This window comes from Protopterus annectens, chromosome 14.part0 (genome assembly GCF_019279795.1).
Source record: "Protopterus annectens isolate FY-2018-M chromosome 14.part0, PAN1.0, whole genome shotgun sequence".
NCBI lineage: Eukaryota > Metazoa > Chordata > Ceratodontiformes > Protopteridae > Protopterus > Protopterus annectens.
The window spans coordinates 1,125,672,631-1,125,686,158 of NC_056748.1; the positions used below are offsets into that span (position 1 = coordinate 1,125,672,631).

Sequence of the window (13,528 nt, forward strand, 5' to 3'; positions counted from 1 at the left end):
ATGTGGAAATTCCTTAGGGCTCAGATCCAGATAGGGGCCCTGCTGGCTCCATTCCCCTCCCGGATCTGTGAGCACATCTTCCCAACAAATCTTATCTCCTTCTCTGATTCGACTTGTGCTTCCAGAGTCCAAGGATCCTGGATTTTCAAGATGTGCTGCATCAGATCTTAGGAAAGTTCCTTCCTCGAATCCCAAGAGCATCTCTGACCCTGCCCATGCTCTGTCGGATCAGAGTACGTCTACGATATGAAAGGTCGGTGCCGGGTCCGGGGGAATTGGTTGGGCACTGATGTTGTATGATCCTTCCATTCCCATCAGTTCTTCAGCCCTAGACAGTTTGGGGCAGTTCTCTCCGGAGAGCTCGGATATGGGGTCAGCTCCGGCCTTCCCTCTTTGGCTGCTTCAGCCTAGAGGAGTGGGGGAGAGGTTTTCCTTGGTCCGTCAGCCTTTCACATAGTTGAAAGGGTTTTCTCAATGCATAGAGAACTGTCCTGTCTAGTCTTTGATCCTATCCCTGTCCCACATCAGATTTAACCTCTGAGCCCATCATCCCTGTCCATCAGGGTCAGCCAGCTCAGGGAAGCCTCCACATAGCTTCTCCCATTCTTCCAACACCTCTCCCGAGGACTGCATGGGAAGAGGTTCCTGAAAATAAAACATGCAAGAGGAGGCACATAGACTCTCCTGTGGAGTACCTCACTGAAGACACCGACTTAGATGAGGGAGAAGGATCTCATTGGTCACTACCTGATGTCTCCATTTTGCAAATCTTCAAACAAAAAGGTCGTTGGTCTTCCCAACCTCCTCCTAAGGAGTCTTGTATTCCTGGAGGCTTTCAGGTCAACATCTTGGGTGACCCCCCCCCGCTCCCAAGCAGATTAACTTATTGACCTAGTTTTCCCTCTGTTCCTTGAAGGAACTGGACATGGTCAAACCCATCCTAAAGAATCCAGATAAGTTTCTAGTCCCCTCAGCAGACGGGCCACATTGGAACAAAGGTATCCCCATTGATGCCATTGTTGTGGCAGCAGCAACTGAAAGGTTGCTAGCTGAGCAGAGCTCCTCTGTCTGTCCACCAAACAGGAAGTCCCGGATGATGGACAAATTCAGAAAGCACTTCTACGCCTCAGCCCTGTTTGTGCTGAGGTCATTAAATTAATTGGTACTATTTACCTGCTTTCAAAGAGGTTAACTCAAGGAGCTATCCACCTCTCTTGCACAACCATGTCGGTGGAGGACCTCAAAGGTTCTCTCCCCAACTGGTTACTCTCTCATCTATTGCTAATTGTTCAATGAGGTTGATCTCCCATACAGCAGAGGGTACTTCACAAGCATCAAGTTCAGGCATATCTGTAAGGGGACCTGCTTCGATGAGGCTGTTCGACTTTGTGGAACCCTTTAAGACATCCTTTAATGCCCTCTTCGATGGGTTCTCTTTGTGTGGGTCATCGTTGAAAGATGTGCTTAACCACAGTGAATAGGAATGAAAGACCCAGTGAATAGGAATGAAAGACCCTGCCTGCAGTGGGAACAAGTTTTCTACTTCTCAGAGGACTTTTTTCTAGAAGCCAGCGCAGCGAGAAGAAAGCTTGGTTCCGGAAGTCTCAGGGGTCCTTTCAGGACTTGCACGGGGCACTTTCTCCAGAGGCAGAGGAAAAGGTTTCAATGGTACACATCACCCTAGAGGGCAGTGGGAGTTCACAGAACCAGGGCTTCAGAGATTCTTTTTCTGACAGGCCTGATCAGTGCTCCTGAAGGGCTTGCCCGACTGTCCATCTCTGAAAACAGTTGGGGGTCATCTTTCCAGTTGGGGGTCATCTTTCCCTACACCTAGACAACTGGACAAACATTACAAACAACACTTGGGTGGTAAGCATAATATCCAGGGGTTATTACATTTCCTTTTCCCTTCCACCTATGGGGCCCAGGAGGGAACTTATAGATGTTCCACCCAGTCAGAAGGGAGTATGCAGGTCAAGAAGTTTCAAAGCTACTACAAAAAAAAAAAGTCATCCAAGAGGTCCTCATCGAACAAATAGAGTTCAGAACTTACTATGTTTTCTTTCGCCAAAGAAAGTAGGGGACCTGACCCCAATTCTTGATCACAGCAGTCTGATTCACTATGTAAGGAAGTCAAAGTTCCGATTGTTTATGGTTCAGTCTGTTCTGCCTCTTATGTGCAAGGATGATTGGATGAGCTCTATAGATCTCCATGATGTGTACTATCACATCAAAATAGACAGGCACTCCAGGAGACACATGTGCTTTCACCTGGGAGTCTATCACTACCAAATCGGAGCAGTGCCCTTTGGGCTCACCACAGCCCCCCCCCCCCCATTCATCAAATACATGGCAGTCATGGCAGCCACCTGAGGCTCAAAGGATTCCAGGTGTTTCCCTGTCTAGATGATTGACTCCTCACTGCCCCAACAAGGCATCAGGTTTTATAAGCCAGGGATTACTTTCTTCTGATCTCCAACTCCCTAGGCTTCATGATGAATCTGGCCAAATCAAACCGGACTCCTGTACAAAATCTAGAATTCATAGAAACTCAGCCGGACACTATGAATCAAGTGGCTTCATTACCTTTTCACAGTAATTACATTATTGAGAAATCAGGTGTGCGCCTTACTGTGTCTTCTGTCTTCTCCAGAAAAACTAGTGTAGCAAACTCTGGGATCAGTGTCAGCTGGCATTATTCCAGTTCCTGCAGCAAGATTCTTCATGCGAGTTCTCCAGTGGATCTTGGGTGTTTAGTGGTCTATCAGCCTCTGTCTGTTCCCATCAAGCTGACTCCAATTTGGAAACGTCATATTCAATGGTGGACAGAGTTAGATGACTTATTTTTAGGGGCAAGTTTTTTAGGGTCAAGTCATTCTCTGCCCCCCCCCCCCCCATAACCAGTGTCCACGGACGCTTCCCAGCTGGGGTGTGGGGGAGCATTTCAATGGAAAGGTGGTCCAAGACGTGGTCACCCTCAGAGACCAAGCTGCATATCAGTGTCCTAGAGATGAGCAGTCCTAACGTTGCAAACCTTTCCGTATGTTCTCCCTCTATACTATTGCAGTCCATATGGTGGACATGTCAGTAGTCTGGTACATCACCAAACGAGGAGGAGCCCGTTCATACCCATTGTGCAGAGGCAGTGAGGGTCTGGGAATGGGAAATCTCTTCAGACCACTTTCTAGTTGCAGCATATATACAGTGGAAAACCAGCGAGTTGATGGACAAACTCAGCAGGTCCATTCTGATTCCTAATGAGTGGTCCCTCAACCAGTCAGTAGCAAACATGATTTTCAGCTGTTGGGGCCAGCCTTGCTTGTGACCTCTTTGCCTAATCCATCAACAAGTACAGCAAGTATTTTGATGTGATCCCCTCTGGGTGAGTCACCGAGGGATACTTTGATTCAAGATTGCGCCCCACCTTCTAGTTGCAGCACATATACAGGGGAAAACCAATGAGCTGGCGGACAAACTCAACAGGACCTCTCTGATTCCTAATGAGTGGTTCCTCAACCAATCAGTAGCGACCATGATTTTCAGCCATTGGGGCCAGCCTTGCTTGGGGACCTCATTGCCTCTCCCATCAACAAGTGCAGCAACTATTTCCCTCTGATCCCCCCCCTCTGGGGGGAGTCACCGAGAGATGCTCTGATTCAAGATTGGCCCCCGGGTCTACTCTGCTTGTTCCCCTCTTCCATTGATCCCAAAATTTCTACAGAAAGCAAGCAGGCTAAAGAGCTCAGTCATACTCATTGCCCCCTTCTGGCCTTATCAAGTATTGTTCCCTTCCTCTGGACTCACTTCAGATATCCTACATGGATACTAGAACCCAATCAAGACCCATCTCCACACCCTCAAGCTGACGGCACGGTTTCTCCACTTCCAGTGATAGTAAGATGGTCCAACCTCACTTCCCCAGTCTGTGACCTTATTTTAGCCTCCCAGAAGGCCTCCACTAAGAAAGTTTACAGAAGCAATTGGAAAAGATTCATTATATGGGCTTTAAAAGGGAATATCGATCCCTCTTCAGCACCTAGATCGGCCATCCTCCTTTTCCTCAGTACTCTCTAAAGAGGGGCATGTTTTTATGCTATTAAACTCCATCTAGCAGCCGTATCCAATTTTTACACTGGAAACTAATCTGTCAGTTTCCAGGTTATGTAAGGCTTTTATGAAGGGAATCTTCCTCCTTGGACTGCCCATAAAAGATCACTGTCCACCTTGGGATTTTACAGCAGTCCTTCAGGTGTTAATTTGGAAACCCTTTGAACCAGCAAACAAACAAGATATGAAGTTTATTTTCTGGAAAAAAATTCTTTTAGTGGCCATCAGTACAGGAAAAAGAATTTGAGCTTCAGGCATAATCGGTTAGGCCTCCTTACCTTATTTTCCATAAAGGATAGGGTGTCTCTATGAACCAACCCTTCCTTTTTGCCTAAAGTGGCCAAAGAGACCATTAATCAGTCCATACAAATGCCTGTTTTCTTTGCACACTTTACTAATAAGGGCAGATATTTGCTCCACTTTCTTGATCGTAGACAACTGCTTATCTTCACAGAATGAAACGGTGCAGGAAATCTGACCAGCTATATGTGTCGTCCTCCCCTAACTGCCTAGGTCAAGCAGTTTCCAAAATTACCCTGGCCAAATGCATTACTGATTTGTATTTTATTGATTTACTCTCAAAAATGTTTGAAATGGCCTCATTGTCCTAGAGCTCACTCAAACAGCTCTATGGCTACATCATCTGCTTTTTCCTCTAGAATGTCAGTCTATGATGTCTGCGCTACAGCCACTTGGTCGAAGAATCATACTTTTGTTACAAATTACAGATTGGCCATTGTCTGAAGAAGCAGGGTTTCCTTTGGCTCAACACTGCTCCGCATATCCTTCCTTGAGGGTCTCCCGAGAATCACATTGCTGGGGAGTCTGACCCACCAATGAGGAAGAATGAAAAGGACAGCATTGGATTTAAAAGTTCTGTTCTCACCATAACTTTGCATCTGTGCTATCACAGCATTGGATTTAAAAGTTAACGATCTGAAGTAGGAACTTCATTTGTCAGCAACCTGTGGGATACGGATCCGATCTCTGAACCGAGCCGGCAACTTCTATCATAGCATAGATCCGAGCTCCTAGCTCCTCCCCTTACCCATAATCCCCTGCCTACCCTGACTGACCTCCGATCTAGTTTGCCACTCTTCAAGCAACAGCTAGATTCCGGAGCTCTTGGCGTTTTTGTGAGAGTTTTCTTTCTTGTTTTCTGCTTGATTGTGTGTGCGTGGTAGGTTTATCCTTAACGTTAAACTTATTGTTATTTTAGCTTCTCAGCTTAAATTTTAATTTAAAATATTCCTCCCTCCCACGCTGGTCGTAGCGTGTGTGTGTGACTTGAGTGTTAGGGGCCTAGTGAGTGTGCTTTACTTTAGTAATGTCAGAGGCCCCTAAAGCCATTTTTTTTCGAAATGCACAGTGTGTGGTCACAAGCTTTCACCGGCTGATGGCCACACTCGGTGCATTAGGTGCCTTGGGGTTGAACACCTCTCTTCGGGTTGCGCGACATTCAACCCCAGGGCACTTAAGGATTGGAGGTTGAAGCTGGTTCTGGCGGGCCTTTTACCCCCAGACTCTGCTTCGGCCTCCGGTACTTCGGTGACCGCTACCCCCCTGGTAGCGGTCACTCCTGGCTCCCTTCCTCTGACCGGGACTCAACCTCCCGCTTCGGCTCTGGAGATAGGGAGTCCGGGAAAGAGAAGCGGAGGGAGAAGCACCTTAAGTGGCAGGCCGAGGACTCTTCATCAGCCCCGCCCGCCAAGAGGGCTTCTCCGTCCAGATCTTCTCAGTCTCCTCCTCCTCGGATCCGATCCCCTTGTTTCTCCTCGGGACCCGAGGAGGAGGTGACCCGGTCCCCGTCGAGGTCATCGAGGCGACACTCCAGGTCTGCCTCGGTGGCCTCTTCGAAGTCCACTTTTAGCATGTCAGATGCGGACATGGACCGGATGATGAGATTCATCCAGGCCCAGATGCAGATGGGAGTGCTCTTGCCTCCTCCCCCTCCGGGGGGGAGCTCGACCCCTTTTTTTCACCCCTATTGCTCCTTCTCCGACCCACATTCCGGGTTCGGAGCGCTCAGAGCCGAGCCACGTTGGATCCGGGGGTGGGTCTGAGCTGACCGTGCTGGGCACGTCAGCTCCGACGGCTCCCTCGAGTTTGTCGGATCCGACCTCTCGGAGCCAAGCTTCAGATCCGAGGGATTCGGTGTGCTTTCGGCTCCGTCCCGGTCGGTGCACACCGGTCACTCGAATCCGACTGTTTCGGCGCCGGGTCCAATCCCCGCTTCGGATCCGAGTGGAAGTCTGTTCTCGGATCCGTCAGAGAGTGGCTACCCCTCGGCTTTCACTGTGGTGGAGAGGGCACTGTCGAGTGCTTCCAGGCCTCTGGTCCTGGCTTCGGCTCCCTCCCGCACTCCTTCTCATTTGGACCTGGCTCTCCTCATCCGGCCCTCGGGGCAGCCTGCCTCAGTGCCTTTAGGAGTTCCAGTGGAACCAGATACAGTCCGTGAGGACTCCTCGGACAGCCCCCCCCCCCGAGGAAATTCCTCACAAGGCAAAGTGCAAGAGGAGGCACATAGACTTCCCTGAGAGTCTCACCGAAGATACAGACTTAGAGGAAGGGGAAGGCTCCCCTAGGTCACCCCCCGAGTATGTCTCCTTCGGAGACATCATGGAAATGCTCAAAATCAGGGGTGGGTGGTCTGCCCCCAAGGCTTCCTCTGATGAGTCCGTATTCCTTGAGGCGTTTGAGGCAGGACCATCTACCTCTTGGGTGTCCCCTCCACCCGACCCCCTGGTGGATCTCGTATCCTCTAGGGCTTGGAAGGAACCGGACACTGTAAAGCCAATCCCCAAGCACCTAGACAAAATTTTGAGCCCCCCTGCAGAGAGATCACACTGGAGCAGAGGTCCCCCTGTGGATGCCATGTTGGTGGCTGCAGCCACCAAGAAAGAGTTGGCTCAGGAGAGCTCCACGGTTCATCCTCCGAGCAAGGAGTCTTGTGCGATGAACCGTCTTGGGAAGCGGGCCTTCAGTTCAGCGACCTTCTCTGAGGGCCTTGAACTACATGGCACACGTTATTCGGATGCAGCGGGATCTAATTAAGGAATACGCTGCTTCCCCCCCAGGGTCCATGTCGGAGGGAGACAAGGATCTGTACTCCTCCAGAATGGCCACCCTCCGCTCTATCTCTTAACACCTCTATGTGGCTGTTGTCTCATGCTAAGGAGGGAGCTGCTAGAGCAGGCGGAGTTGGGCTTGTCATGAGGAGACAGGCTTGGCTCCGTCACTGTGACTTCTCGGAACCCTTCAAGGCGTCATTCGCGAATGACCTTTTGATGGTTCTGCACTGTTCGGTAAAACCGTTCGCGACACTTGTCCGGAGCGAGAAAGACTGGAAGACCTTGTCTGCCATCTGAGTCTGCTTCTCTGCACCCCAGAGGTCCTTTTCCAAGAACCAAAAGGGTCAGAAGAAGATGTGGTTCCGAAAATCGCATCAATCCCAGTCTGCTCAGGACAACCAGTCCTCTCGTGGCAGAGGAGGACAGAGAGGACGCCGCCTCAGAGGCAGAGGGGGTCCCAGGAATTTTGGGTCCAGAGAAACGTTCTCTGAGAGGTCCACGCAGAACCCCTGAGGGGTTACCCAGCTGCTCCACTCTGGAGGCAGTCGGGGGGCGTTTTTTGAGGCACCTAGCAATGTGGGAGTCCATAACAACGGATCGCTGGGTGCTTCGTATTATATCCAGAGGTTACCAAATTCCCTTTATCGTAACCCCCAGAATCAGAGGCCTCCCAGACGTACCACCCAGTCAGAGGGAGGCGGCTGCTGCAGAAATTCAGCAGCTTCTGCAAAAAAGAGCCATCCAGCCCATCCCCCCAGATAGTCGGATCAGGGTTTTACTCCAGGTTCTTTCTGGTGCCAAAAAAGACTGGGGACTTCAGGTCCATCCACGACCTCTCTCTCCTAAACCTGGCGGTACCCAAAGAAAAGTTCTGAATGGTCACGTTGCAATCAGTCCTCCCCTTATTGCGGGAGGACGACTGGATGTGCTCCATTGACCTCAAGGATGTGTACTATCACATTCTAGTGGACAAGCATTGCAGGAGGTTTCTCCGCTTCCGGCTGGGAGCCAGTCACTTTCAATTCAGGGTCCTCCCCTTCGGCCTCACCTCAGCCCCCAGGGTGTTCACCAAGGTCCTAGCGATAATAGCGGCCCACCTGAGACTCCAGGGAATTCAGGTCTTCCCATACCTGGACGACTGGCTCCTTACGGCCCCAACAAGGCATCTACTTTGTTCATGCAGAGATTATTTCCTCAATCTGGCTCCGCTATTAGGATTAACCATCAACATGACCAAATCCTCTCTCATCCCTATACAGGTGTTGGATTTTATAGGGTCGAGACTGGATTCCAGACAGATGCTTGCGTTCTTGACTCCAGATCGGCTTCGGAACCTGATGTTGCACGTGCAGGCCATCCTTCAACTGCAAACTCCTTAAGCAGAATTGGTCCTGAGGGCCCTAGGATCTATGGCGGCTGCAATCCCTCTACTGCCATTGGCCCGGTTGAAAATGAGGGTCCTGCAGTGGACCCTCCAGGTACAATGGTCCCTGTCTCGCAACCCCCTGTCTCATCCCATTTCCTTAAGCAAGGTTTGCAGAAGATCGCTCGTGTGGTGGCTCCAGTCTCCCAATCTTCACACGGAACATCCCTTCTCACTACCACCGCCAAGCGACGCTGTGACCACGGATGCTACTCGCCTGGGGTGGGGGGGGCATTTTTCAGGCAGGACAGTCCAAGGCACGTGGGACGACGTAGAGACCTCTTTGCATATCAACATCCTAGAGATGAGGGTGGTGCTTTTGACGTTGCAGGCACTACACAACTCTCTTCCGGTAGGGACGATTGCAGTACAGACAGACAACATGTCGGTCGTCTGGTACATCAACAAACAGGGGGGAACCAGGTCTTACCCCCTTTGCCACAAGGCCATGAGAGTGTGGGAATGGGCGATTTCCACCAACCGCTTTCTCATATCAACGCACATTCCAGGAAGGTCCAACATTGTAGCAGACAGGCTCAGTCGTACTATCCTGACTCCTTACGAATGGTCTCTCAACCATCGAGTTGCAGAGCAAGTATTTGCCCGATGGGGGCAACCTTGTTGCGATCTTTTTACCTCTCCTTCAAACACCAAATGCAATGATTACTTCACTCTGATCCCCCCTCCGGGGGAGTCCCCGTGAGACTCTCTCTTGTTCATGCTTGGCCTCCCGGTCTGCTTTATGCTTACCCTCCTCTTCCCCTGATGTTGAAATTATTACAGAAAGCCAGGCAGTTGTGGAGCAAGATGATCTTCATTGCCCCATTCTGGCCTCGTCAGACGTGGTTCCCTTACCTATGGTCTCACCTAGTGTATCCACCATGGATTCTGGATCCCCTCCGGGTTCTCATTTCTCACCCTCTCGGTCTTCCGACTCAGAACCTGGTCAACCTCAAGCTGACTGCTTGGTTGCTCCAGTTCCACTCCTCATAAGGACTCCCGGGATCTCATCACCTGTCAAAGCCATTCTTGTAGCAGCTCACAAGCCTTCCACCAGGAAGGTTTATCGAAGTAAGTGGAAACGCTTCACCATTTGGGCAGAAAACCGTCGTTTAGATACTTTTACAGCCCCGATAGCGTCGTTTCTAGATTTTCTAACCTCTCTTTCACCAGGAGGCTAGTTCTTCCACAGTCAAGGTGCAACTTGCAGCAATCTCATACTATCACGTGGGGCAAGAGTTTGGCCCTCTTATCACTTCCAAACTGTTTAAGACCTTCCTCAAGGGTACCTTCCTCCTTAGGCCTCCAGTCAAAGAGGTGGTACCTCCATGGGATTTATCTTTAGTCTTACAGGTCTTGACTGGTCCCCCCTTCGAACCGGCGGCCACGGTTGATCTCAAATTTCTCTCTTGGAAGACGGCCTTTTTGGTGGCCATAACTTCAGCCAAAAGAGTGTCTGAATTGCAAGCTCTTTGTGTCAAACCACCATATCTGGCCTTTCACCCGGATAGGGTTTACCTCAGGATCAATCCGTTCTTTCTACCTAAGGCATCTTCAGAAGCGAACATCAAATAATCTATCAATCTTCCAGTGTTTTTCCCCAACTTCCAAAACAAAGGAGAGTACAAGCTACATTCCTTAGACGTACACAGACAACTACGTTTTTATATCCATAGAACTGCTGATCATAGGCAATCCGATCAGTTGTTTATCTCCTTTGCCAAAAGTAATTTCGGAAAGCCAGTTTCTAAAGTTTCTCTCTCGATGGATCTAGAGTTGTATTCTTTTAGCATATCAGAGCTCGGGAAGGCCTGCACCTCAAGGAGTCCATGCTCATTCTACTAGGGCTGTTGCCACATGTGCGGCCTTTCAAACTAGGGTTCCACTGGATGACATTTGTTCCACAGCCACTTGGGCTTCATCTCACACCTTTGTCAGCCACTATAAAATAGATGTTGTCTCCCGAGGTAGGGCGTCCTTTGGCTCTGCAGTGTTCCGGAATATCCTTCCATGAAGGCCACCCAAGAATTAGGTAGCTGGGGACTCTGTCCCACAGGTTGCTGAAAAATGAAGTTCCTACTTCAGATCAAGAAGTTATGTACTCACCATAACATTCCATCTGAGTAGGTATCTTCATTTGTCTGCAACCACCCCCCCCTCCTTCCCCCTGACCAAAATGATCGTTCTTATGGTTATTAGCATATGTTCCCTTTGGGACACTTTTATCAGCTTTGCTATGGCGCAAACTTGATCTGAGATCAGTCAGGGTAGGCAGGGGATTATGGGTAAGGGGAGGAGCTAGGAGCTCGGATCTATGCTATGATAGAAGTTGCCGGCTCGGATCCGAGATCGGATCCGTATCCCACAGGTTGCAGACAAATGAAGATATCTACTCTGATCCGAGATCGGATCCGTATCCCACAGGTTGCAGACAAATGAAGATATCTACTCAGATGGAACGTTATGGTGAGTACATAACTTCTTATTCTCACCATAACTTGGCATCTGTGCTGTCACAGCATTGGATTTAAAAGTTCTGTTCTCACCATAACTTGGCATCTGTGCTGTCCATTTTCATTCTTTCCCACCTTCCCTTCCAGCAATCCCTGGCCTTGTTATTCCTAGAATGATCTTCGGAAAATTTTGGATAACACTGTGTTCTAGGCTTGAGCCTCAGTCCTATCTATCCTGTCTCTATTATCCAGTGGGCAGTAAGACAAAAAAACTTGTTCAGAGGAGTTGGGGATGGTGTAGAGCATTATGGGTAAAGAGAGGAGCTAGAGATTTGCATCCTAGTCTGAAAAATGCAGCAGAATTGGATCAGAGGGTTGGATTCAAAATCCATCCGTGAGGAAGAATGAAAGTGGACAGCAAAGATGCCAAGTTATGGTAAGAACATAACTTTTAATTTTTATTGAACATGTTTAATATTTAAGTACCTGATTCAGAATGCGAACATTTGATGTGATGTCCTATCTCACCTTCATTTTTACTACTTTGGGTTCGGATCCGATCCTTGGATCCGTCTCCACCTTTATTTTCAAACTCTAGGCTCTCTGCTAGCTCATGGCTAAATATCCCAGCATGCACTAGAACCCTCTCCAGATCTCATTTGCCGCTAAGCAAGATCAGCTGTTCGCCTGTTAGTTCTGGCTAAGTATTATCTTTCTTTACCTATGTTCTGCTGTTTCCAAATTGCAGATTTTTTTTCTGATGTTTATCTTTAATAGTGTGAATACGTAGCTAATTATTTTTCTGCTATTATGTTGTGTTTTGCAATTGGCCATCATCTTTTGTTAGGCCTTGCTCCCTCTCCCGGCTTTTTATTGTGCAATAAACTGTTAAATAGACTTTGTTTTCCTTATAATTTCTTGTTAGAATTTCTACCATAGGTTTGTTACAGTTCATTTAAGTTAGTGGACTGTAACTTAGGCCATTTAAGTTAGAGAGCTTTTGCCTTGTTGTTTCTGTTTGTTCTGGTCAAAGCTCATTTAGGTTAGAGGGCTTTGTCACTTCCCCTTCCCTTGCGAGTTTCCCCTTTTTCTCAATAGCTTCACCCATTTAAGTTAGAGGGTATAGCTTAGCTACATATCTATCTTTTAAAAAAAAAAAAAAAAAAGGTTTCTATTGTGTAGTTCTTTAAAATGTCTGGCAAGGAATCGAAACCGATGGGTTTCAAAAAAATGTGACAAATTTGGAAAGAAAATGCTCCTGTGTGATAAGCACACACTTTGTGTTTATTGCCTTGGGCAATCCATCTCCAGGAGACTGTCATGCTTTCAGTCATATCCTGAAAGGACTTTTAAAAACCCCCTTCTCAGAGGCACTGGAAGAAGGTCCGGGTTCATCTAAATCTGACAAGTCCCCGTCTTCTAAGTCTGATAAATCTGGAAAGAGGTCTTCCTCTTCCACTTTACTGGAGCCGACACAAAAGATTCAAAGATTGTCCTCCGATCCAATGAAACTTCAGCTCAGACACCGCCTACCTCGGTGCCGGTTGAGTTTGCATTAAGGAGCTAGTCTCCAGCATTGGAACCGATCTTCCCTACTCTTAGATCTCCAGTTTTACAAAGGTCTAAATCCCCCACCTCCTTGACTCTGTCTTCTAGGAGTCTGTCAGATGACTATGTTGATCGGGTGTTGCAGAAGCTACTAAGGACACCAGTGGTGGCCAAGTTACTGTTGGATCCAACCCCGAGGGCTTTGGATCCTACGATATCTTCCTTTTCTGCTCTGATTCCTCCTTCGATCCAACCGGAGCCTGAAGATCCAGAGCTGGTATTAGTGGAACCGGCTGACTGAGACCTACCACAGGTTCCATGGATCTGACCGTGGCTCAGATGTCCTCTGCTCCATTGGAGCTGGAGGAGTCTAGGAGCCAACACACTCCAGTCCGTGGGGGGTGAGTCGCATTGGACAGTTGTCAGATCCCACTTTGCCTCTGGGGGGCTCAACTCAGTTCGGCTCCTACCTCGGCCTCTGGTCCGTTGTCTTTGGTTTTGGAGGGGGGGTCCCTTGGCTTCTTCTCATCCGGGGATATCCTCTTATCAGGGACAGGGGGCTTTTGAGGTAATGAGGGTGCTGTCCCCACAGATGGGTTCACAATCATCTCAGGATATTCTTCCCTCTAAAGCATTGGTGCCTGCTTCTGTACCCCTGCATCCACAGGGACGCAGAGATCGTAGGCCTCAGGATGCCCCACAGGGCACACCCCACTGTTCTGAAACCACCCTAGAGTGTACCCTTCTGAGGAGGTCCCTTGGAAGAGACTTTGCAAGAAGAAGCACTTAGACCATGATACAGATCTCAATGAAACTGAAGGGGTCCCCATGGTCACCTCCTGATGTCTCCTTTGGAGACATCTTGGAAATGCTAAAACAGAGAGGCGGCTGGAAGTCCACCAACCCTTCCGCAGAGGAGTCCATAT

General features: G+C 48.9%; 1 protein-coding gene across 1 annotated transcript in view; it reads left to right on the top strand.

The window, feature by feature from the left end:
* Positions 1-13,528, top strand: part of VCL (vinculin) — a 1,795,541-nt gene that overhangs the window by 314,720 nt on the left and 1,467,293 nt on the right. Inside the window, exon 7 of the mRNA XM_044055664.1 lies at positions 1,526-1,573. Within this exon, the coding sequence (XP_043911599.1) occupies positions 1,526-1,573 (48 nt within the window). The remainder of the gene's footprint in view (positions 1-1,525; positions 1,574-13,528) is intronic.